Below are 27,660 nucleotides of genomic sequence, written 5' to 3' on the forward strand. Positions count from 1 at the left end.
TAGACTTTTTGAGTTCTGGTTAAAATCTTGCAATGATAAGGAAGAGGAAATGTTACAGACAAGCATAAATATTTGCATTTGAATAGGCAGTCCTGTTTAGCTTGGTGAGGAATGTGTTTGCAACACCATCCAACCTGGCTGTCAGTTTGTGCATTCACCCCGTTTCTCTACATTTCATGACGTAACACTTTGAAATACAATGTCAGGACCATTAGGACATGATCTGTTAGAAGTTAGTGGATGTCTTTATATTGACCTCAGTGTGTTTTAACATCCAGTTTACTGGTAAGGAAACTATCTGTAACCTCCTTATGGCAAACTTCTTGTTTCATATGACTAATTTTTGTCCCATATTTATACCTCAGTATGTATTACACTTGTGTTTGTTCCATCTCTTTTTACTTTTCTTTGTTTTACACTCTATTCTTGTTCCTTACAATCAAAGTTTTATTCAAATGAATGTCCATAGTGTTTTTAAATAACCTGTTTATGTTTAAGATCACATTTTCCTAGTGTATTTTTCCATTCAACATCTTTCTCTTTAGAAGTCTAATTTTGCATTTCTGCTGTCATTTGTGTTTACCTTCTAATTAGACAGGCATGACCAACTAGGCCTTGCCATCCTTAAAAGGAACAAAACAAAACAAAAAAAATCCCAGGACCAATAACCCTAAAATTATGCTTAGATTATTTCCACATCTATATTAAGATTCTGTTACAGGACTGGATTTTCTTACTAGTGCTTCTAGTTGCAGTCTCTTAAAACGTACTTTAATATTTCATAAACCAATTTTGTATAATTGATAGATACAATAAATTTAATATTTCTTTCTATTTTTCACTGGTTTAGTTGAATTAAACACCTGCTGCTGACAGAATAAAAAACCAACCTGAAATATCAGAAAAATAAATAGTACCCTGTACATCTATTGATTTTACATAATATTTCCATGTTTTAAAATTGCATTCGCTCAAACCATTACCTTCAATACTGGATCTTCACAGATGCAAAGTTTTTTTGATATTTTGATGGCATGTTTGACTAGAACTATTCACTGTGCAACGATTTCTACATCTGAAGTGATATGAAACTTCAGAAGTTTTAACTCAAATTCTAACAAATTATTTAACATAGAAACAAGGTTTCATTCATGGGGAAAATTAACGCAACAGGGGTGCTTTCTCACTTCTCTGCATCAGTTGCTATAAATTGAAAGTATGCTGTTTGATATTCCTTAATTAACATGCTTTGCAAAGATCTTGAATAGCAGAAAAAGAAAAATGCTATTCAAGCATTTAGGATAATTTGTTAATAGATGGATGACCCCTCTCAGCAGTATACTGCCAGTATATTCTCAGTATACACCTACTCACTGTAACCTACTAGTTTACAAAGAGTTTCACAGGTTGAATCGTAAAGAACAGACATTTCCTTATGGGTCAAGAAGCAGAAAATCTGCAGATCAGGGTTCAAACGTTTCTCTGAGAGCCAGTGAGAAGTTCTGGGATTTCCAGGAAGCTATCACTCTCCTGTTCCTCTACAGTTTCTTGTAGGAGCTTGGGGCTCATTCCATTTTGCTCAAAGCAGGGAGAACACAAAAGCAGAGCAAAACATGCCAATGGAAGGCATGGTAAAACTCTTCAATTTTAAAGAACATTTGGGGTGAAGTGCTATGAAAATGGTTGAAAGGTGACCTGAAGGGAGGTGTAGACAATCATGCAGTGCATAACACCATCATCCTAGAGTACCACTGTGAGCTGTGACAGCTCCTACCTCCACTGTTGCTCCCAGGGTTTGTTGTACGAGTAAATCAGAGCCAGCAGCTCCCACCAGAACATTTTCCAACTTCTTCTTGCTCTGTTTCACAATTTCAATCCTGATCAAGGGTACTCCATCCTCCTTCACAGCTATGGAAAATTTCTGCCTTCTAATAAGGGGAATGTATTTCTGATAATACCTTATATCATTTTCCAGAAGTTTTGGCTAGCAGGAAAGGCCCTAGAAAATTGATGTCTTGTCAATGTGACACCCATCTACAAGAAGGGCCAGAAGAAGGAACTGGGGAAGCACAGGCTTGCCAGTCTGACCTCAGAACAGGGAAGAATTATGGAGTGGTTCATCTTGAGTGTGCTTACACAGCACGTGTGCAAGACAGCCAGGGAGTCAGGCCCAGCCACCATGGATTCATGAAAGGCAGGTCTGGCTTGTCCAACTTGATATCTTTCTACTACCAGGTAACCTGCCTAGTGGATGAGGCAAAACCTGTGGATGTTGTCTTTCTGGACTTTAGTAAAGCCTCTGACACTGTCTCCCACAGCATTCTCCTGGAGAAGCTGGCAGCTCATGGCTTAGACAGGTAGAATGGGTAAAAAAAAGGCTGAATGGCAGAGCCCAAACAGCTGCAGTGAATGGCTTTGAATCCAGTTGGCAGTGAGACACAAACATCGTTGTCCTGGGCTCAGTTTTGGGACCAGTCTTGTTTAGTGTCTTCATCAACAATCAAGAGGGGACTTAGTGCACCCTCAGTAAACTTGTGGATGATACTAATTGGGAAGAAGTGTTGATTTGCCTGAGAGTAGGAAGAGTCTGCAGACAGACGTGGACAGGCTGGATTGATGAGCCAAGGTCAGTTGTATGAGGTTTAACAAGGCCAAATGCTGGGTCCAGCATTTCAGTCACAACAACCCCATGCGATGCTACAAGCCTGGGGAAGAGTGGCTGGAAAACTGCCCAGCGGAGAAGGACCAGGGAGTGCTTGTTGACAGATTTCTAAACATGAACCAGCTGTGTGCCCAGATAGCCAAGAAGGCCAAGAGCATGTTGGCCTGCATCAGAAGTAGTGTGGCCAGCAGGAGAACAGAGGTAGTTATTCCACTGCATTTGGCACACATGAGGCCACATATACAGTACTCATGTTCAGTTTTGAGCTTCTGACTAGAAGAAGGACACTGAGCTGCTGGAGCATGTCTAAAGAAGAGCATCCAAGCTGGTGAAGAGTCTAGAGAACAAGTCTTATGAGGAGAAGCTGAGGAAATAGGCTTTGTTTAATCTGAAGAAGAGAAGGCTTAGTAGATACCTTACTGCTCTCTACAACTACCAAAAGGAGGTGGTAGTGAGGTGGGGGTTGGTCTCTTCTCACGTAACCAGCGATAGGATGAGAGGAAATTGACTCAACTTGCACAAGGGGAGGTTCAGACTGGATATTAAGAAAAAAAACTTTGCTGAAAGATTGGCCAGTTATTGGAGCAGGCTGTCCAGGAAGGTGGTGAAGTCACCATTCCTGGAGGTGTTCAAAAAAACTGTGGACATGGCACTTCAGGACATGTTTTAGTTGGCATAGTGGTCCTGGGTCAATGGTTGGACTTCATCATTTTAGAGGTCTTTCTTAACTTTAATGATTCTATAATATTTAATGTACTAATAGCACCTTAAAGAGGTGCTATAAAATGGGCAATGTTAATTTTACATATGGAAAAACAGAGAAGCTAACAGAGTTGTGAGAGGTGATGATACGCTAGGAGCCATTCCGATGCCTCAAACAAGCCAACCCACCTGATGGCTTCCCTACTTAACTTGATATTCTTCTGGTCAGAAATGCTTAGAAAATTGCACTTTTTCCACTTATAAATGGAGAAAGAAAGTCAAGAAGTGTGGTGGATAATAGCAAACCAAACAAAAAGGTACAGAGGTGACAAATGTAATCTGTTTTACACTGGAATTCCTTCTTTGACTTCAGTAGAGAGTGTATTTGCCATTTTCTGATTACAGTGGACTACCATTAATAGAAAAGACCTTTTGCAAAATTAGCAAACTGAGTAGTGAGGCATTCTGGTATGACAAATATGAATGGCCCCAGATAACTATCTCTCCCCTCACATATGGCTATATAGGTTACTGCACAGTTCAATAAGCACATAAATAAATGCAGAACAAAACAGAGAAGTGCATGCACATCTCGGTTTCAAGCTTAACAAACTTCAAATAAATGAGTTTTTACTCTAAACCTTCTAACTCAGTTTTCTCTTCACAGACAACATCTTTTCTTTTTCCCCATCTTTGTTTCTCTTACATATTACTTATGTCTACTTACCCATACAGGGTTATGATGCTTTTTTGACTGTATTGAAAAGACTTCATTAGACCCTGCCATAGTGTTTCTCAATTGCTTTCATTCACTTTTTATTCCCTATACATACATTATTGAGTTCCAGACAGATTTTTAAGTCTTTTTTTGCTTTCTTTTAAGGCTTGCTTTACTCAAGCCCAACAGTTGTTTTTTATTTTCTGGTGTGTTACTACTCTTTGTATGGACTCCATCAGTAATTCAAACCTGAGGGTATTGTAATGGCACTGTCAGAACTTTGCAACTCCAAGCTTATTTATCACACCTACATTATTTCTAGTGATTAGCTGCAGTACCACTGCTAAGCTTGCAGGTAATTACATCATTTAACCGTAGCAGCCTTATTGAATATGCAGCTATCTGCATTTTTATACTACTGGCTTTTTTATTTCCCCTTACCCTGTACCAGAATAAATGAAGTCACTTGTTCCTGCAGAGACCTCTTTTTAGACAGGCTGTATTTAAAGACCATCCATCTTTCGATTTAACTCCTAATTCAAACATTTTTTTAGTCCATAATATCATTTTAAAAATTGAGATAGACTGTGGTCACTCTAATCTGCTCTGTATTTTGGTTTTCCATAGGATGCTTTGTGATTGTTCCTTGCACTAGACTTTCATTGATGTTAATTAGAGCTCTGAATATGCAGACCAAGCGCAGACTATGCAGCCTGTAGGACATCTGCTGCAGCAAACAGACAGGAAAGTCATCAATTGCTAATATAATTCAGTGGCATTAATTACTGTCCTGATGAGCCTCTTAGAGCAGCCAACTGCAACCACTTCTACATATTCAAGCTAGTAACCAAACTATCTTCCTAAAATGACATACAACACTGCATTTGCATGATACAAACTGCTCTAATAGTACAAACTCTGCAACCTTCAATTTACCTAAAAGTTCTGAAGGAATGGACAGATCTTTGGACAAATGAAGTATTGTATGCATGCATGAAGACAGGAGAGACGACATAAACGTCATTTTATGTGCTCCCAGTAAACTGACAGAAATTCAGAAATGCACTCGTGCCACACTAGATTACACTGTACTGCCAGAAGATCACAGTCAAAGAAAATTTGGATTATTCTTTACCATTTGACAACACAGGTGAGAGAGCTCTTTCTGGACTGTGCTTTATGTTTGACTGCTGAAGACAAGCAGTCAGTTGAAAGAATAAGCAGCATTTCAATACCCATTTTCCCCATCTACTCAATGCAGCTCAGCCAAGCTGGAACAGCAAGCAGTCCTCTTCACCCTTTGGACTCACTCTGACTCGTGTTTGGTTGCAGGGAGAGAGGAACTGGTCATCAGACTGTGAGTGAGGTAGCCTTAGTCACCAGTCAGGCAGTAAGTTCTCATCCCACAAATTCAGAAGAGTAAGGACTTACTAGTTTGTCCCCAGCCCCATACTGGACCTCCAGACCCTACTTCAGCATCATCTGGCACCCTGGAAAGCACTCAAAGACAATTCACATCTGTAGAAAGGAGCAGACAATTTTGACTTGGTCTTTTAGAAGACGACAGTCACATAGTGCCCCAATTTCTGACTGATCTTTAACAGGGTGAGGTGTACCCTTTTCACAGAGTCACTGTAAGCTCAATACAGTTGGTTTTTATTTCAGACACGTCAAATGAAACACAAATTGAATTCTTGTTTTGTATGTCTTACCAAGCCTCCTCCCTTGGTTTGTCTTTCTTTTGGAAATACTCTGGCCTCTAATAACTGACTGACTTATTATCAAATTACAGCTGAAGTTGTAATTAAATCAATACATAATACAACTCACATGCTACTGAGGGGACCCCAGGCTTTTGATTTGAGCATATATAGTGTTTAAAGTCAGGAACTCACAACTGATTCTAGCTTGACTTTTGACTCATCATTATCTTTGTCTCATAGTTCACAGGGCAATTGTGAGATTTATTCTTTTAGTGTCACTATGTGCTGTGAAGACATAAAGTGCTAAGTTCCAAGTACAACCACTTATTCAGTAGTCTTGTTTCCTACATTAGTTGCGTTTGCACAAAGCATGCCTAGCTTTTCAGACAAATTTCCTAGTGTGGTTTCCTTTCTTTTCTTTAATTTTTTAATGAAATATTTGCTTGGTAGAGGTTTTGGATCATGGTGGTCCACATAGAGTAGTATATATTAACAGCCACACCACACAACTCTGATCAAAAAAGAAAAATCTTTGCAAGACAGAGCTCAAAACAGCTACCTTAGAATTTGTCTTCCCACTACTCATACTAAAAATGGATCTGCAGCAATATTAACTAGAGTATGAAAATCTTATTTAGAGATGAGGTAAAAGGTTTGTGTAGACATTATTTTTAGATGTTCCAAATCGTGTTTCTTTGACTGTCTCTTATAATCAGTAAGATTGAGAACTAGGCTTTTGTGGCTTTTTTGTTGTCCAGGGGGACATCCTGGCCTTGAGGATTTTTGAGGAAACCTCCTAGAAAAGTACTGTCATGTCTTTTCTGAGTTTTCTTAGGGGGAAGCTTGTGGCATTGGTCTCCACTTTTGGGGACAAAGATTGGATACTACCATCCTCAGCCAGTCTCTTTCTGGATAGAGCACAAGGCCAGCATATTTGAGCCTTTAAATTTTGGTACAGTTTGCTGTGAAAATGGTAACTGTGTATTAACTGGAACCACTCCTGTAAAGCAGAATGAAGCCTGGAAGGATTGATAGGAGACTCTCCTGAAACCAACAAGATGCAGCTTTTCTTCACTGCTTGGCTATTTCTGTTCACTTTGGAAGGAACAATATCAAAGCATCTAAAAAAACAGCTCACACATTTAAGGTGTGTAATTGTCTGGACTATCAACATCGTACACTTTATTGTCTCAGCTATCTTTCACTACTTTTTGCAGGTTTTTTTTGTGCTAGAGACCTTAGAAGTTAGGGGGTTTTAATAGTAACTAATTCTCTTTCTAAAAACTTTTTTTACATTAGTCACGATCTAAACTTAAAATTTGACTGTTTAATGATCTATGAAAAAAGCACTTTAAACTCACACATTTAGTAGAGCTGCAGAAGAACATACATCATTCCTTCCTCATCTTTCCACAGGTACTTATTTAGATATATGTAATGGGCAAAAGTATCTTTCACATCACTGTGGTGTTTCCCTTAGCTTCCCAAAGAGTGATATAAAAGGAGCTGTACTATCAAGACCACTTTCTCAGCTGAACACAGCTGAAGTTTTCACTTTTAAATTGAAGTACATTTACTTAATCACTTTCTCCACCCCCTCCCTAGTCTGTGTATCTTAATTAATATGACTTGCTGCACAGAACAGTAAAGACTTTTTAAGAAGTTAATATTTTAAAAATGTGATTTTCCAAAATAAAAATCTTATATATGACTCAAATATGCAATTAAGTCATCTACAATTTTACTGAAGCATTCTTTTCCCACTGCAAGTTAAATATCTTTCCCTTCCTTGTCTGGCTTTCTTGGCAGTTTCTGATATTTAGGTCAAAAAATAAAAGTTTTTAAATGGCCTACCTCTCATAAGAAAATTGTGTACAAGATTTGTTTGTGTGTTGTTGTGGTTTTGTTTTTTTTTTTAAGAGATCATGATGAAGAAACATAGAATAGTAGTTACCACTGATATGGAGAAGTCAGGCATTCCCATTTGTATACCTTAGGACCCTTTATTCCAAGAGGCTACAAAGACACTAATTTGAGTGTCTTCTGTAGAAATGGATGCGACTCACTCAAATATACACTAGGAGGTGAAAACCACTAATTAATTTGGTCTGCCAAATGTCTGGCAGAGACAAAGATGCAGTTGGATTCCCTTGAGAAGTCCATGAACGCAAACCACCATCAACAGTGGACATAACAGACCAATAACATACATCATATGTATGTATGTATGACCATATGTATGACCATAACAGACATCAGCAGTGGACATAACAAACCAATGACCAAAAATTCCCTGATTCAATGCTGCCATATTTTTTTTCTCTCAGTCAGCTTTCTGAAAACAATGTGCTCTTTTGTTAGTGACACAGAGCCACTGATGTGCAATCCTACCTGACATTATGTCCTCCTTAGCACTGCAAAGATTATTCTTGCCAGGTGAGTCACTGTCCTTAGAGAGCTGTCAGCCTCTTTCCCTCAGAAATAGGTTCTTAAATATTCTGGAATAACTTAATGCACGTCAATCATGTCTATAAAGTTATGGTTAAAACAATTTAAGAGAGCAGGGTGCCTGCTCTCAGTTCCGATGTCTTTCTCCTTATGGTCTGTGCTAGAGAAGGAAGAAGTAGTCATGGTACTTTGGACATACATGATTTCAGACCCAGGAGGAGCCAAGAGCCCACAGCTTCAAATAGAGGCAAATTATTCTCATACTTCACTGTGAAGCAACACCTTTTCCCAAGTTCTTCCAGGTGTAAGCATTAACATCTTGTATATAGGCATGTTGACATTGCTAGGTCAATGACTGCACTCGATGATCTCAAAGGTCTTTCCATACAAAATGATTCTATGATTCTATGTTGTGCAAAGCATCATTCCTACAACTGCACTGCTAGGACTGGGAGATCTCACTGGGGCTCAGCCTCACTCACTGGTGTGCAGTGGATGGCTTCCACCCAAAGTATCTAGAGGGCAGATGTCAGGAGGATGGGACTAGACTCCTCGCAGTGGTGTCTAGTGAGAGGACAAGGGGCAGTGGTCACAAACTGGAACACTGGAGGTTCAACCTAACCATAAGGAAAAACGTCTTTACTGTGGGGGTTCCAGAGTACTGGAACAAGCTGCCCAGAGAGGTTGTGGAGTCTCTGTTTCTGGAGGCATTCAAAACCCATCTGGAGTTGTTCCTGTGTTATCTATTCTAAGTGATTCTGCTCTAGCAGGGGTGTTAGTCTAGGTGATCTTCAGCGGTCCCTTGCAATTCAACGTACAGCTGCAGCCTATGCAACCTGTGCACAGGTACAGCACCCCATCCTTAGCATGGCCTTAGTGTGCTTTTAAAATCCCAGGCAATGCAGAGGTGAACATTTTTTGACCTTTTAACCCTCCCATTTCAAGTCAGCAATTTGTGCAGCTGGCCTAAAATTCAGTGGCTGAGCCCCCCACCTGCCAGCTGAATCAGACCCAATGCAACACATCGTGGTTCCCAGCATACAGCAATGATTCCTCAAGCCAGCACAAGGAAGATGTATACAGATTTTGCAGTTACTTGAGAGAGGAGCCATCTAGGCTGTACTCCCTATTTGAATATTTGCTTTGTGAAAACCAGAGCAACTTTGTCAGGTGGGAGTCTGAACTTTAATGGCAAATACACTGTAAAATTGACCTCTGTGTGGGAAGACGAGGGTTTGAGAGACCAAGTCCCAGACAGCACAGGCAAGCTTTTAAACCACAGAGCTATTGATAAACCAGTGTTGTGTTACTCTCTCAGCCTCCTCAGTCTGACAGAACAAGTTTCAGGACAGCATACCATGTCCTCAGCTGCACTGATACAATTAAATGCAAGGCAAGACAGCGAGAGAGATTATTAACACTGTGACCATTTGAAAAAATTATATTGCTAATCAGTCACAAAAACCACACAGTGAACTCTTTTCTGGGGTAATTTTAAACTGTATTACTTTGAAAACTCAACTTGCAATGCAGTATGATGAGCACATCTAAATGCACAGCTGAAGGAGCAGCAAAATTCGGTGCAAAGGACAGGAGCAATTGGCCAGAAGCAGAAAAAGAATCCACTATACTGTGTAACTAATTTCCCCTTATAAAACTAATTACTAGCATCAAGTTTATGAGAGCTGTAGCTTTTTTATCTTACGATAAAAATTGCCAGAGCCTGCCATCCTGCCATATCCAGAAGAGACTTCCTTCCTTCCTTCCTTCCTTCCTTCCTTCCTTCCTTCCTTCCTTTCCTTCCTTCCTTCCTTCCTTCCTTCCTTCCTTCCTTCCTTCCTTCCTTCCTTCCTTCCTTCCTTCCTTCCTTCCTTCCTTCCTTCCTTCCTTCCTTCCTTCCTTCCTTCCTTCCTTCCTTCCTTCCTTCCTTCCTTCCTTCCTTCCTTCCTTCCTTCCTTCCTTCCTTCCTTCCTTCCTTCCTTCCTTCCTTCCTTCCCTTCCTTCCTTCCCTTCCTTCCCTTCCTTCCCTCCCTCCTTCCTTCTAAAGACAGAATTTCAAACTACTGTGTCAAAAAACTTTTTTCCCCCCAAATGCTACCAATATACCAGTAGAACAAAATTCAACTGGAATCTGAGGTTCTCAGCAGTTCTGACAAGTCAGTCTGAAAAAAAAGCCCTCAACTCATGCACACAGGACACAAATTCTTATTTTTTCACATAAACACAAAGAAAAAGCAAGATACTGAACTAAGGAAACTACTGCATATATTCAGGTCATTAAGTATCTTGTAAAATGAATAACTATGCGAGGAAAATCATTAACAATAGAGCCATCTGCTGTATTTACAAAAAACTACACCAGCAAAAAAATCTGAAAATGTTCTTACAGCACTTTATAACCAGAATTTTTCAATACTCCATGGTACTAAAAGTGATCATAATGATTAGTACATCTGTTTAAATGACTGGAAATGTGTATTTCTTACACCTCTTTTAATTAAAAGCAATATGTACTGGCATAATGCTTTTCCTCTGTATCTAATGGTATTAATTGACATTGTAGCTCTGCATGTAAAAAGCCTGAAATGCTTCCCATTCCATTTGAAGTAGATAAGCACAGTGTTGTGTGAGGAGACAATGAGATGAGTAGATAAACATAGAGTTGTGTAAGGTGACAGTGAGGTCAGCAGCAAGTTCAATATTTATTTAAATACTGATAAGGAGCTAGGATAATTTTTTCATATTCTAAAATAGGAAGTAATTCCAGGTCTGAACAGCTTACGATATTTAAAAAAAAAATAAAAATCACAGAAAATGTGGGAAGTTTAGAAGACAGACTAATCCAAGTGGCTGTTAGTGTATCTTTAAACTTATTTCTACTGATATACTGGAAATGCCTTCTTTCAAGCAGGGTGGAAGAAGCAGGTGTTTAGAACAGAGTTCAAAGAAAATAGCTTTATCAGCCAATTATTGGCTTAGCATCTGAAAGACAGAATTAAAACACAGCCCTAAAACCCTGCTTGAACTAGGGGAAAATTTTACCAGTGCAGAGCCAAAGATGCAGAGAGAATACACTGCTGTAAATCAGACTTTGATGGATGCTTTGCTACATTTGCTCTGCACTGGTGACAGCAGTGCAAAACAAGTAATACTTACAAACTCTATGTATTCCCTAAAACTCTATCATGCTCATGGGAGGATGTTTCTTAGCTGAAAGGTTCAGGATATCAGAGAGTTAAGAGTCCTAAACATCAGGTCAGATGTAATGGCACCTTTTGAAGGGTCAATTAATTGCCAGTAGTGAGTGCCACTATTTTTGAGAGTGCCAGTTAAGACCAGCTACAGCCCAGCCCATTCCAGTGCCTGTTGGAACGTGGGGTGTTTCTTCCCCTCACTGCATTCCCAGCGCAGCTGGTTTCCCAAACTGCAATCTTATAGAGGTGGTCAGAAGTGCAAACCAGAAATGAGAGCTGTCAGCATGAATCTTCACAGGTAAATTCCCCCCTGTATTTAAAATAAGATTACAAGCCCTCTACTTACACTGTATCTGTAGCTTATCACGATTGCCTGGATAATATGTGCATCAGTTGTGAGCGTCCTTATTAAACAGACCAAGGATCAGGCATTTGACAACAAATATTACTTGTTCCTACAAATTTTGTTGTATAGTAGTTTTAAGGGTTATTTAAGATTTCATGCAGGTTCTGCCAGTTGTACAAAACAAGTGACACTTCATTACTACACCTGCAACTTCAGTAATTGCTGCACAGTAGTTTTTTTTCTACTATTGGCAAAACCGAAGTTTCACAACTGGAATTTTTTGAGTTTCATAAATAGTATAGCAAAGACATTCTTAGCTTAAAAAAGGAAACCATGTATATTTACCTGCCATCATAGCTATCATACTGGCTTTGTAGACATTAGCAAGGGACCCCAGTTCACCTGTTGACAAGATTGTTTTCATATGAGCTTCTCCGCAGGCCTCACGGCACTGACGGATCTCCTCGTAGAGACCTGTGGATAAAAGCATGTGAGAATGATCAAAGTTTCCTGAGAGACATTTTCAGGTATGGCTGTAATTTCCACTTCTGGATTAATTTCCAATCTTATAATTAGTCATAGCACTCAAGAACTTAAGTTTTCTAAGTTCAATAAAATTACATGGCTGGAAGTAATTAACAATGCCACACAGTTTCAGACTTAATAGCTGTTAAAAGTCGGCTCTCTCAAAACTAAGAATGTGCACAGTATGCCAAACACTCAGGAATACATTAGGAGTCAAAAATGCTATGATAGTCAAGATTTACTTTAAAACAGCTTTTTCAGCAATAAATACGGTAGGGCATTGAATTAGTACTCAGGGACAATTAGGCTTTCCTGTTCACATCCTGTCATCACCCTCTCTGTCGCCTCCAGTTACATTTACCAAAGGGCTCAGCCTAAATGAAACCAAAGTTGTCTAATTACAAACGTTAGTACCAACTGAGATACCATGACATATCGCCCTTGGCTTCCAGCTGCCACTTCTGGAGGCTCCACATCTTCCTTTGGTTTCCTATGGTCCCCCCTAGCACCACGGGACCATCTTGGGAAGTCTTATGGAGCTTGATATCTATGTTTAGCCATCTGAATCCTACTTTACTGTTCTTGAGAACAAGTATTTCCTGAAAAAAAACAATGTGATCTGCTAACTTTCCTGGTGAGAAGAGACCAAGGCCTGGGATCACACCACAAGAACCAGCAAATACACATGGACCTGTGTTTACCTCAACCACCTCAAGTATTTGCATGACTCACAAGATTACCATGGTACCACCTGTACCATGACATCAAAGGGCCCTGGCAAAGGCGAAGGAAGCAAGAGGGCCAGCAGAACATCTGTCTAGCATGCTGTGGAGTTGCAGAACCAAGGGCGGAACTGGACCATTCCTTCTGATGGCCATGCTTGCTGAGGAAGCAGCTGGAGTTCAGGAAGGAGGTTTGTCCTGAGCCACTGTCATCAACACAAGCACTGCTTGGACACTGCTAGCAGGACTGACTTGAATAAAGCCTCTTAGACTGGGGACAAAGCAGGCCATTACTCCTATATCTTCACACCACTTGGAAAACATAAAGCAAACTTTGTCCTGGCGTTGTCCCTCCCTCTCCCCAGAGAGCTCCACCACCTTTGGAGTGTGTCATTCTGTCTTCTGACCTACAGCTCCCCTTAGCTTTCATTTCCAAGCAGTCAGACCAGCACACATCCCACCTGCTCACCACTTCTCAGTAAACTCCTACTCCAGCTGCCCACTGAATGCAGCCAGGGAGAAGCAAGGACAAGAAGGCCAGGCCAGGATTTGGCTGCTCATAGATATCCAGAGCAGACCACCCCCTCACAAACTCCTGCCTTTTGATTTACTGAGTGTCATGGCCAGAGGCATGCTTAACTTTCTGACAGGTTTTTTTTTAATTTTATTTTATTATCACAGACTGGATATGGACTGGAATAAATCTGGACATAAATGTTAGAAAGGAACCTGGTCAGGTAATGTAATAGGGGAGTACAGGAAACCCTCCCAGCCTTCTTGGTAAAAATCAGTAGTGTTCCCACAAAAGTTTAAACATAGGGAGACTAAAAGAGACAGAAATTATCAAAACATAGCCATTAGAAGTCCACCACTTGGGGACATTTAAGTCTCCCCCAATATTGAGAGAAAAGGCTCTTACAGAGTACATTTAGCATTTCTGGAATTTTAATTAAAAAACACAAAATAAGCAAGCAGAATCCTCTGCAAGAAGGAAGGATCCTTTTAAAAAATCAGACTCAATCTTAAAATAAATAGTGAAAAAGTTCTTTTACGGAAGGCTAAAATAACAAATCTTTTTAACAAGGCTTTTCACAAATCTTTCTTGTTAAAATGTCCAGGACATGACTACAAAAAATAATTTTTTTCAGCAATATTAGCTTTCTTTTCCCCTCAGTCCTTAAGCAAGACCTGGAAACAAGCTACAGGGTTTGCCAGCTGCTGCACAGCTGGACCTCTTCTCCACCTGTGATGCTGCCACATTCCATTGATGATACTGGCACACCAGACAGCCACGTCTGGGATCACTGGGGTGGGTGGTCCTCTGAGACATACTAGAAGAAAGTAGTTGACAAGTGCCTAGTACACTTAGCAAGTCCCTTTATAAACACCAGGCTTCACCTTGTTTCTTACTGTGTACCAAAGGTGTGAATTAATCAGTACTAGCATGCAGTCTAACATGTTTTATTGATCAATTGATGATACTCCAGAAACCTACATCAAATCAAAACTCAAAAAGGAAATACAAAGAATCTGTGATATTTTCATGTGCATTTGATAACAGTGCTCATGTTAGATCCAAATGCAGTCTCTTTTTGTGGAGAGGCTCTTTCCTGAAGCTTTTGGAAAGCCAGAGAAAGTAGCTTTCATGTTCTTGTGGTTTCAGCAACAAGAAGAAAAGGCTCGAGTTTTCTCTACCTTTAAGATAAGCCACCAAAAATGTCAAAATAAAATCAACAAAATGCACATTTAGGTTGGAGTCCATAAAAAGAAATCATTTTTTCCATAGCTGTTGTTCTCTGGAGTTAGCATCACAGCTACAGCATCCTTCCTATTGTTGGAAGGTACTTTTATATGCAATTAGTGCCAAGATCATTTGAACAGTCTCACAATCTGACAGCACACATCAACCCACGGACAGGAACAACTGAGGAACTTCAATCATCCATGTCTATCAGGTTAGCTGAGGTGGTGGCAAAGTGGGCCTACTTTAAATGAGGCAGGTGAGTAGGTAATAAATACTGCTCTTTATTCAGAGACCAATTATTGCAGATAATAGTTGGCATTCATAGGACATTCTCAACTCTACAGTAAAAGCACAAATAGAAATGCAACTACCTCTGGGACAGAGAATATTAACCAGAGCACCCCAGTGCAAGCAGCAACTGCTTTGATACAGAACAAGGAGAAAAACTCCTACTACTTGCAGAAATAAAAAAAAGTTTCAGTACTGAGCCAGATTTAAATCAAGGCACAAATAACTAGATAATCCTGAAACTTTAAATGTCTAAAGTATGGATGGCATTTTTGACACTTGAAAATGCACTCAGTGTTTCAAGGGGTTCTGGGCTTTTTCTGGAACAGTCTGTGCTGCCAAAAGGTACCTCACCAAACTACTCAGTTCCATCAAGCTGATCATTAGCAGGAGCTGAGTTGGATACTGTGGCTCTGGGAATATCTGTGACTTGTGCCAAACACCAGGAACTGACACAGCAGATAGAGCTTCTCTGGTTACCAGCAGTGGCACAAAGATTTTGGGGAAAACCTCTATCACAGAAAACCCTGCAGGAATATTATCAACTGTGAGTTAAGAGCACCATGAAGATGTCGCAAGAGACACTCCTGACTGATACAAACAAGGAAAAGAAAATTAAGAGCTCTCAAAACAAATGGCCAGTAATGTGTAGCATCTTGAGTACTACCAACAGTACCCATTCTAAAAGAAGGCTAAGTCTTAACCCAGAGGAAAAAAAAACCAAAAAAACCCCACTAAAACAAACTCCAAAGCAAGATGGACTATATAGAATATATTTGGAGCTGTAGTCTATTCTAGCTTCAATGTTAAAATGTTAAAATGGATGTAAAATATGAACTCTTCTGCTTTGCACCCACTTACTTAAGATATTATCTTACTGCTTTCATGAACTTAAGATCTGCTTTTATTTAATACATTTGTAGAAGTCAGAAAAAAAAAGGATTTTTAGGGAAAAAAATACTTCCATAGGTGTTGTTTTAATTTCACTGGTAGAGATGATTAGTCTTAGAAGGTTCCTTTTTTTAATTTTCCTAAAATTCTTAATACTCAGTAAATTACATTGATTTTAGGAGATACTAAATACACCAAAGAAAATGTTCCTCCTCTTACATATTTCTCAAGAAAACATGTGACAATTTCTTCTGCCTATACTCTGTCCTACGCTGTCTAGATGGGCTTTTGCTTTGGCCTGATATATTCGTCCTAAAAAGCACCAAAAAAAGGGGATAATCCATATCTTCTATGTAGAAGATAAAGGGAAAAAAAATACATCTTAGGTTTTTATGAAACAATTCTTCTCCAAATATGTTGTAGTAAAAACACTTTTTATTAAAAATTCAGCTTCTTCACTGTTGTTATCTAGCCAGTCACACTGACTGATGTTAAGGGTAGAAACTGAGACACGGGGGGAAGATGTTTCCACTTCTGCTAGACCAAAAGATCAAGGTAATCATGATGGGAAACTGGAATATGAGCTGGATTCCCTTCTGTCTTGCACATTAATGGCAGGTTTGATAACAAAATGACAAGCACAAGGCTATCAGCACAACACAACTCTTTCAGCTCTGCTCTCAGTCACATATGTGCAACTCCAGGCTCCAGTGATTCACGTGAAACTGAAAACAGACCCTGGCTTCAGGAGTCTGAGCTGCTGCTGACAATATAATACAAAAATTGTGCAAAAAATGTGCAAAAATTGTGCAGCTTGCACATCTAGAGAACAGTGAATCCAAACGTAGCATTTCTGATTAACATGTGGAGTTAACTATGTGCTGTTTATAAATTATGTAGCAAAAAGGGGGCCCCACTCCGTGAAAAAAGCCTCTAAACTCACAGTTAACAGAATTTAAAAGGAGCTTTCATAATGACATTACACGTAACTATTTCAAGGATACAGCTACATCTGAACTTCTCAGAGCATACTTCCTTTTTTCCCTTCTAGAAAAACGACATAGAGCAAACTATGGATTAACAATATCTCTGAAGCTGCTGACTGTGCAGTCTTTCCAGAGTTTGCTAAAAGCTGTGGAACAAGAAGTAACACTACAGCACCCCAGACGGCTTCTTAAGGTACAGTGATTTCCAAGACATTAATTGATAACAGAGGTAAAAAAATAGAAAAATAAATAAATCGAGTTGCTTTCCAAAATTTGTTGGTCAACTACATTACTTGTGGATACAGGGCTCCCAATTCAGTGCCTGAAAACAGTACCTAAATTGTGGTTTTGAAGCTTCATCTCTACTTTGTGAAGTGATAAAAGACAACAGTTGAGTAAACTGTTGTGAAGTACTATTGCTTTAAAAGTTATTAGGTTGTAAAAGGTATATAAGGTCAGAAACCTAAATATCATTTAATGTTATTTTCCAGTGTATATTAGCTGTCTAATAAAGCGGCTTTTATGGTCAGCACTGTTAAAATGATCTTAACAAATACACAACTACTTCATAAAGATTTAGAAAATGCATTTTGAGTGTCATAAACAGCTCCACCAATATTTAAGAACTGCTTTAAAATAATTTGATGTAATTGGACATACACTAAAATATTTAATAACCAAGCAAGCCTTTGACAAAAATCACAAAGCAATGCTATTCTATCATGACGACCCCCAATTATTGCACAGGCTAGAAGAAAATCTAAAAATTTTTTGATTAAAAATCAAAAAAATTACTTCAGTAGCTGATCTTAATATTTTTGTGACAATCTAGTATTATGAGTTCCTGTTTAGTCTTCAATAGATGTGTATTACCTGTGTGAGCATGCAGGTTTCCACCTCTATCTGATAATTAGATATGATACACAGCAAGGACTAAAGTACATTTAAGAAAGACAGGAAAAGGGATGAAGAAGTATTTTTTTAGGATGGATCCCTATTTAACATGAAATTGAAAAGTCTAGTGCAGTACCTAAGCCTGTGCTCAAGGTGCTTCATCAACTACAGCTGCCTTGCAGTTATGACAGGACCTCTGCTTATGCTTATAACAATATATTTTTATCACTATTTTCTCATGCTGCCTGTCTTTACAACTTTAGGACTTATTGACAAATATATATATGTGGTACAATGCTTTATCCTACCCTTCATGTATTTCATAGAATTCTAGGATTCTAGAATTCATAGAAATTCATAGAAAATTCAGAAATTCTAGAATTCTATGAAATTTCTAGAATTCTAGAATTCTACAAATTCTAGAATCATAGAATTCTATGAAATACTAGAATTCGATGAAATGTCTAGAATTCTAGAATTCTATGAAATTTCTAGGATTCTAGAATTGAATTCTAGAATCACAGAATTCTATGAAATTCTAGAATTCTATGAAATTTCTAGAATTCTAGAATTATATGAATTCTAGAATCATAGACTTCTAGAATTCTATGAAATTCTAGAATTCTATGAATTCTAGAATCTTCATAGAATTCTATGAAATTCTAGAATCTTCATAGAATTCTATGAAATTCTAGAATTCTATGAAATTTCTTGAATTCTAGAATTCTACGAATTCTAGAATAATAGATTCTATGAAATTCTAGAAAACGATGAAATTTCTAGAATTCTATGAAATTTCTAGAATTCTAGAAATCTGAATTCTAGAATCATAGAATTCTATGAAATTCTAGAATTCTATGAGATTCTAGAGAATTAATAGAATTCTAGAATGTAATAGAATTCTAGAATCAGAGAATTCTATGAAATTCTAGAATTCTATGAAATTTCTAGAATTCTAGAATTATATGAATTCTAGAATCATAGAATTCTATGAAATTCTAGAATTCTATGAATTCTAGAATCTTCATAGAATAATATGAAATTCTAGAATTTTATGAAATTTCTAGAATTCTAGAATTCTACGAATTCTAGAATCATAGAATTCTATGAAATTCTAGAATTCTTTGAAATTTCTACAATTCTAGAATTCTATGAATTCTAGAATCATAGAATTCCATTACATTCATAGAATTCTATGAAATTTCTAGAATTCTAGAAATCTGAATTCTAGAATCTCATAGAATTCTATGAAATTCTAGAATTCTATGAGATTCTAGAGAATTCATAGAATTCTAGAATGTAATAGAATTCTATGATTTCATAGAATTCTAGAATTTCATAGAATTCTATGATTCTAGAATTCATATAATCTAGAATTCTAGAATTCATAGAATTCTAGAATTTCATAAAGTTCATAGAATTCTAGAATTTCATAGAATTCTATGAAATTCTAGAATTCGATGAAATGTCTAGAATTCTAGAATTCTATGAAATTTCTAGAATCAGAATTCTATGAAATTCTAGAATTCTATGAAATTTCTAGGATTCTAGAATTGAATTCTAGAATCACAGAATTCTATGAAATTCTAGAATTCTATGAAATTTCTAGAATTCTAGAAAAATTCTATGAAATTCTAGAATTCTAGAATTCTATGAATTCTAGAATCTTCATAGAATAATATGAAATTATAGAATTATATGAAATTTCTAGAATTCTAGAATTCTACGGATTCTAGAATCTTCATAGAATTCTATGAAATTCTAGAATTCTATGAAATTTCTAGAATTCTAGAAATCTGAATTCTAGAATCATAGAATTCTATGAAATTTTAGAATCCTATGAGATCATAGAATTCTAGAATGTAATAGAATGCTATGATTTCATAGAATTCTAGAATTTCATAGAATTCTATGATTCTAGAATTCATATAATTCTAGAATTCTAGAAATTTCATAGAATTCTATGAATTTCATAGAATTCTATAAAGATTCTAGAATTCATAGAATTCTGGAATTCTAGAAATTTCATAGAATTCTAGAATTACATAGAATTCAATGATTCTAGAATACAATTCTAGAATCCTAGAAATTTCATAGAATTCTAGAATTTCATAGAATTCTATGATTCTAGAATTCATAGAATCTAGAATTCTAGAACTCATAGAATTCTAGAATTTCATAGAATTCTAGAATTTCATAAAGTTCATAGAATTCTAGAATTTCATAGAATTCTATGAAATTCTAGAATTCATAGTATTCTAGAATTTTATGAATTCTAGAATCATAGAATTCTATGAAATTCTAGAATTCTATGAAATTTCTAGGATTCTAGAATTCAGAGAATTCTAGAATCCTAGAAATTTCATAGAATTCTAGAATTTCTGAATTTTCTATGAATTTCTATGAATTCTAGAATCCTAGAATTCTATGAAATACATGAAGGGTAGGATAAAGCATTGTACCACATATATATATTTGTCAATAAGTCCTGAAGTTGTAAAGACAGGCAGCATGAGAAAATAGTGATAAAAATATATTGTTATAAGCATAAGCAGAGGTCCTGTCATAACTGCAAGGCAGCTGTAGTTGATGAAGCACCTTGAGCACAGGCTTAGGTACTGCACTAGACTTTTCAATTTCATGTTAAATAGGGATCCATCCTAAAAAAATACTTCTTCATCCCTTTTCCTGTCTTTCTTAAATGTACTTTAGTCCTTGCTGTGTATCATATCTAATTATCAGATAGAGGTGGAAACCTGCATGCTCACACAGGTAATACACATCTATTGAAGACTAAACAGGAACTCATAATACTAGATTGTCACAAAAATATTAAGATCAGCTACTGAAGTAAATTTTTTGAATGGCAAGTTAAATATTATAATTGTTCATGCTGTAGCTTACTAGAATAGAAAATAAATTCTGTTCTACAGGCAGCTTTTTTCAAAACCATGTCAATATGTGCCATACACAGATTCATTTTCAAGAATAAACTTTCACAAAACATTTGGAAAGAATTTCAATTTTGCCATCAGTAAAAAAAATTACATAACCTAAGAATTGGGAAAAAAAAAAGATGGTTTTCAAACTTCTAATGATTTATTTATTTTGGCTCTGGATAAGAGAATATTCATGCAAAATCAAAAGTCATCACTAATTTAGTTATTTCGTACAACCAAACTTTCTGTCTGTGTCTAGGCTCTGTATTTCTCTCCTCAATTCTTCTCGTCATCCTGGTAAGAATAACTTCAAGCCTGAATTTGCAATTACTACATGCACCAACTTTCTGATCTCTGCTCTATGCAACTTGCACTTAACAGTGGTTTGTACTGTGAAGACTAAAGCATGATAACTACAGTTCTGTCAGAAATTACCATGACACAGACTTTTCCAGACACAATTGCAAGTTACTGCTCAAGTCCAACTGACTGGTCTTTTTTTAGCCACACAAACAGATCTCTGGCTCAGCTCACTTTGTACCCAAGACCACCTTGTGTTCCCAATGAAGTACAGCTCTGGAGGGGGTAACTGCTTTGTAGACCATAGTGTAGACCCTAACACAGGTACAGAACTGGAAAGTGTGTGTATAGTTTCCTGCCAGCTGGTATAGAACTTGATCCATCCTTCTGCCTTATTTAAAATCACCCAACCTCCCAGTCTCCGTATTCCAGCAGCTTCTAAGGCCATACCTAAACTTAAAATAGCACAATGAAATAAATAAATGTCTTCAACAGCACCCATCCTCAAGAAGTCAAACATTTCTAAAGCTGCATGTATTTAAGAGCAAAAGGATAGAGATAGTAAATGCTACAAGAGAGGTCAAGATGTTACAGCAAGTGAAAACCAGGATATGTGTGCTGAAGACATGGATGTAGAAATATGTGGGGTTTTTCATTCAGTTCTAACTTCTAATTGAAAGAAGACCAAAATCAGAAAATGTGATCTGTTACCATGATTTCTTTTACTAAACCAGGGCTCCTTTATGAAGTCTTCCAAGCAAACAACTGCATTATACGACTAAAGAGAAAATTCATTCTGAGACAAAGATGTGTTTACCTTTACATGGAGATTAGCTATAGAAGCATTGTCAGCACTTAAGGCAACTGTTCACAGTACATTAAGGAGGCAATTAGAGCAAAAACCATCTTCAGCATTATTGTTCATACTAATTAGTAGCAGTCTACAGACACAAGAACATCAATAATAATATGAAAGTCAATTTGTACCCTCAACTTTCAGAAAAAAGAAAACAACTAAAATACTTATTTTTCTCAAGAACTGAAACATGTATATTTAACAAGGTATCATCTACATTAGCAGCCCCCTGGGGTGTTGTAACAAAACTGTTCAAATAATTAGGCATTCACTTCTATTTCACTTGCTATTTTTTTAATCTTGTGCACCAAGTCCTCTAAAGGCAAAGAAGATTAGACCTGAATTTTCAAAACACAGTCATTCTGCATGCCCAGCCTGACAGAACTTGTAAAAATATTCTTTTCAAGAAATGTAATAATTCATAATAAATTAGTTAAATAGGTTTTTTTAGTTCAGTGCCCCAGATTTGCAGTTAGTCTAGAGGGGAGCAACCAAATTTTTCAAGGACTGATGTGGAGACTGGGGAAAGAAAGAAAGACAGAGCTTCTATGTGCATATACAGAGGTTTATGTTCCTTTCAAAGAGTGGGTACTTACCTTCCCACTGGCCAGCCAGCACCAGACTCCTGCTAATGACAATGTCAATCTCTCTGGCACCATATTCCACAGCCAGCTTTATTTCAGCCAGTTTGATTTCTAGAGGAGTTTGTCCAGATGGGAACCCAGCAGCCACTAGCAAGAAAGGGGATGCAGGTGAAAGAATTTTTTTTATTGACTGTAAAATTGCATATACCTCTAATATACCAAAGATTTTGAAAGTTATTCCTTTTTTATCCTACCATGATTCAAAAAATATAAAAGCACCTCCTCTTAACTTCTCATAATCCACAAGAACATAAGCTCTTCCTTCAAGAGTTCATTTTCCGAGCCTACATCCAGGAAGATACTAAGTGCATCTTGTGAGAGTTCTCTTTTACATGCCTTAAATTTTTCCAAAGCAGTCTACATAAGAAAGCATACTATCTATTGCTTCCAGCAGAATTGAGCAAACAAGGAGTGGACTTAACATATGAAGTAATACATATATTTTTAACTCTCCCCAATTATTTTAAGTAGTATTTCAAGTTGAATCCTAGTAATCCGTTTAACAGCTCAATTACAACACAGAAAAATTGCTTTCAATGAGGTCTACTTCAGATTACTTTTATGATGTTTAAGTGCAAAACTCAAAGGTAGCTTTGGAAATGGAAAAATAATTCCTTTGTAAGAGATCCTCTTTCTCTCTTCTATACAGATGCATTTAATGTGGACTTTTCCCCCTACATGACAATGAAACAAAAACAAAAATCCCACCAAAAAAACATGGATCTTAGCATGAGACACCTGATCTAACTTCAAAGTTATTCCCTGCTTTGAGCAGGAGGTTGGATGAGATGACACCCAGAGCTCCCTTCCAACCTCCATTATTCTTTGATTCTACTTCTTGCTTATTGTAGATTCAGGACTTGTCTCTCATGTGTGGTGACTGGAGAAGAGCTGGCACGAGTACTGAACCTGCAGGCTGTTCAGCAGGCAATAACCTTTGCTTCTGCACATAGCTTCATTGAATTCAGCTTGTAGGACTGTACATAAAATCAAAAAAAATGGTAGGGAAAAAACCTTGTATTAGAACTCTTTAAGCTCCTATTGCAGTATTGTTGTTTTTCTTGTTATTATCATTAGTAGTACTAGTAGTCATTGTGTTGTCATCATTGTCCTGGTTTGAGCCAGGATAGGACCGAATTTCTTTCTAATAATTTTGTTTTTCAGTTAAATCTCTTCTACTTAGCTGCACTTGCTGAAATTAATGGCATGTTTTTCCAGTCAGCGTCTCCTTCTAGGACTGGTAACACAATGTCTGTACTTACTGCTAGAGTATGCAAAACCAAGGCCACTGCTTGGTTCTGAAAAACATCCTATGCTCCTGAAACGAAATGGAATAAAGAGGTCACACTGGGGACCCTCCTTTGCGGAGGACTGTACCAGACAGGTGACCAAACTTGACCAAGTATTCCATCCCACATGAATCATACTTGGTATAAATTTCAGCGATTGTGAGGGTCAGGTTGGTGTCCTGAGAGGACTCTGTCCATTCTTCTGCCTTTGATTCCAAACCATGGATTCCTGAATCTGTGTGTTCCTGCATCCAACTCCCATCTGCCTTTGACTCCAAGAGCCCAGTTTGGGACTTTTCCAGGCCCTGCCCTGCAGCCTCAGTGGTGATGTGAGTTTTATAGGGGTGGGAGCACAACAGAGGCTTTGTTTGTAACTGTATATATTTCATTATTTTTATCACTACTGTTTCATTAAAGCTGTCTAGTTTAGTTTCCAATCCATCAGTATTAATAATATTATTAATATAGTGTATACTGATACTGATGCTTTTAGTCCAGCACACTATCTCAGTTTCTTCTATTTGGGTGAGCAAAACACTGATTTATCTTAAGGACCTGTTTGAAAAGCTTTCAGCAAAGCAAATTTAGCATTCCTGATAAGCTTTAAGATGAAAAAAAAAACAAAAAAACACAAAAAATTATAGCAGAAACAAATCCTCCCCTCTACTCCCTTTCTGCCACCTGCTACCATTTCACCTTACTGTCTGAAATAAAAGTCTGAACTTTTGGATTTTTCTAGGTAACTTATAGCATAAAAATACTTTGATATCTTTGAATAAAGCTTACCTGAAGCTACGGGGATGTTACAACCAGCAGCCTTTAGGGCATTAACAGCATCAATGACTCTTGCAGGATATACACAAACAGCTCCAACAGTAATACCTGCAAAAGACACAGTTCACTTTTTCATATATAGTTTTCAGCCTTCACAAGTGAAATCTATATGATGAGCATTGTTCTCACCTCCCACTTCTGCATTCTCTCAAGGATCTCAAGCACCTACACTAGGGATGTCTGTCTTATTCCTCAAACAGTTCAGGTAATTCTCCAAACAAGATTCATTGTTTAATACCAAGACATAGAGTTAAAACATGCTAAGTAATCAAATTACTGCAAGTGAAACTGCACTGCCAAGCTCATCCTTACTGGTTGAGCCAGACTGAGCCCAGCAGCAACTGAGCAGTCTTTATGTTAATGCATTCCAAATGCATTTTTAGCTCAAATGCTGTTCTCTCAGACTCAGATAACTGACCTCATATTTAAAACTTCAATTGTCTGAAGAGTCCATAAACCCAAGTTTTAGAAAAAGACTAATCTTTGATATTTTACGTGTTTGGCTTAAAACCAGAGGCCTAATTCCCCTTTGGTACTACATTTTCAATCAGTAGGAAAATGTCCATGTAAAATTGAAATATTTAAATTGTAAAAGCATGTCCCAAATGTCTCTGGGATTTTCTTTTTGCTAGATCATCAGAAGGCCAACAAGACATGACAGAAGTCAAATGGTATTCACTGACACATCAGTGATTACATCTAGAAAAATGTAGGACTGCTGCTCAGATATAAAGAGGTTTTACAGATAGTTACACTGACAGTCTTAATTGACTCTGAAGTTTTTTTTGTGTTCAGCCCTGGGTGCAACACTGGGAGTTCAGATGAAGCCTCCTAGAGTAATGTGGATGGAAGTTCTACCACTAGTTCTTAAGGGCTTTCTTCCATCCCTTCAACTCTGTTGACTTAGCTGGGTTTGTGTGTCCATATGTGATGCACAGACCCCCTTCTACACTTACTCTAAGACTTGATTGCCTGAAGTAGACTGGGCTTTAAGGATGTCCTCTATCTTAACAACTGAAACAAAAAAGTAACAGATAATGTTTCCTGAAGGAAAAATAACAAGATTAGGACCGTGGAATGCATAGTTTCTGACAGGCAAAGCGGCAGGCTCAGTAGTTATATACAAGAACAACAATTAGCATGAAATCCAAAGGAGTCACATGAACACTTCTTCAATTTAATAAGGACACCAGCAGATTAAGAGAATCTAACCAAGATGATTAGATTCTAACTAAGTTTCACCTTAGTACACTGTTATTAAAAGACATACATTGAGCTTACACACTTGTGGCTTACCCGCCAAATTTGCTCATTAGGTACCAAACTTACAATGCCATTCTTAGTCCCTGCTTTACTTTGGCTGCCAGACTGAGAACAATTTTTTTCACTATATATACTCTTTTATTAACTCAAATGAACAGGTATTTTGTACTTAGAACTTAGTTAGAAAGCTATAAGACAGTTGCTTTCATTAAGACCATATAGGACTTAGCTTCTCTCAGGACTATTAATTCTACAGCACTGCTTACCATAAGTGCTTCCATTATAGGCAGAACAGGCCATTTTTTTACACCTTTCTGAGAACAGAAAAAATAATGAGGAAATGTAGATATTTTCCTTACAGTATACACACACCAAAAACTATCATACCTTTATCATGCATGTCCAAGGCTTCCAGCAGATCCTCTCTGATGGGATGCTTTGCTTTAAAACACAGTCTGTGAACATTTGAAGGAGTATCATCCCCTGAAAGGGTGGTAAGGTCTATGCAGGTGACAGCTTTCAGCAGCCAAGCAGCCTGCAAAGGGAGTGAAGCAAGTAATACAGCACTTCAGTGTATGCTTCCAAAGCAAAACTGACTTAGAAAATGCAGGAATGGGAAATATAGTGCTCACTCTGAGAATGACTAAACATACAGAATATAACATGGAAAATATGCAAAGAATGACAGACAGGGCTGGCAGGTATTGTTCTTGTCCTGAGCAATATCTAATGGTATAGAAATCATTTTAAATCAAAAATCCACTCTCTCAGAATCAAAGGATCAAATTCCAAATTTTGGTGCAAAAGCTATCCACCAAATGAAACTCTGTAAGAATTCCATTTTACCAGGACAAAAAGCAGGTGGTTTCAAACTTAAACTGTAAGACAAAGATAAAAACATCACTTATGTGAGGAACCTCACTATTATAACATGCTCCATACAGTATGTCTGTATCATTAGGGATACAGAAATTATAAACATGCTTCAAGACAAGCGTGGGTTTGCAATTGCCAGTAACCACATGAATCAACACATCATAGGTTTGTACACTTGAATGCTTCTCTTGTAAGACTGTAAGACTAATCATAGCAGAGAGGTAAGAACCCAAACTTCATAAAACTTCATAAAACTTACGGGGTTTTTTGTGAATCTGGAATAAAAAGCATCTGAAATTATCTGGTGCAGAAAAATCCAAAAGCAAGAGCTAAGTGAAAAGGCTAAATCACTCTTTTGATGAAAACACTACAGAATTTTAAGACTTGTCAATCAGAGAATGAAACAGAAGCATAATTTTTTTTCCTGAGCAAAAATTGAACTTAAGGCATTATTTTCAAATATTTGTTGAAGGTCTTCCAACAAATTCTCATTGAAAGTGATGGCTTCACTAGAAGCTGACATCTCTTAGTGGTCGCTTGTTCAACAAGGGAAGAGTTTGCAATGGTAAAGTCCATTTGAGTCCATAAAGTCACTCTCTGACTCCTCTGCTCTGTGGTTGTTGTATAAGCATGTTGTTTCTGCATGAAGGTATTACCTCTGGAAATCTCTAGTGGCTGGTTAACCTGCAAACCCATGACACTCTGATTATGGGAGCCTCCTTTCTGAACCTGCACCAAATGTTACACTAAAGCTGCTTTGGGGTGACCAAATGGAATAATTAACCATTAGTGGCCTCTGGTAGTCTAAATGTGACTGCTTGTTTCTAACTGATTTC

At 37.5% G+C, this 27,660-nt stretch overlaps 1 protein-coding gene across 3 annotated transcripts in view; it reads right to left on the bottom strand.

Annotated features, from left to right (window-relative positions):
• The window catches only part of DERA (deoxyribose-phosphate aldolase), a 57,060-nt gene that overhangs the window by 18,901 nt on the left and 10,499 nt on the right, over nt 1–27,660 (bottom strand). The window contains exons 3-7 of one of the 3 annotated variants that reach the window (XM_030454595.1): nt 26,336–26,431; nt 26,215–26,262; nt 24,638–24,733; nt 22,515–22,649; nt 12,119–12,247 (exon numbers count right to left, since the gene is read on the bottom strand). In XM_030454595.1, the coding sequence (XP_030310455.1) occupies nt 12,119–12,247; nt 22,515–22,649; nt 24,638–24,733; nt 26,215–26,262; nt 26,336–26,431 (504 nt within the window). Of the gene's footprint in view, nt 1–12,118; nt 12,248–22,514; nt 22,650–24,637; nt 24,734–26,214; nt 26,263–26,335; nt 26,484–27,660 lie in introns of all 3 variants that reach the window. The other 2 variants (XM_030454580.1, XM_030454588.1) reach the window with 2 other exon arrangements.

The sequence above is a fragment of the Calypte anna genome, chromosome 1, assembly GCF_003957555.1.
Source record: "Calypte anna isolate BGI_N300 chromosome 1, bCalAnn1_v1.p, whole genome shotgun sequence".
NCBI lineage: Eukaryota > Metazoa > Chordata > Aves > Apodiformes > Trochilidae > Calypte > Calypte anna.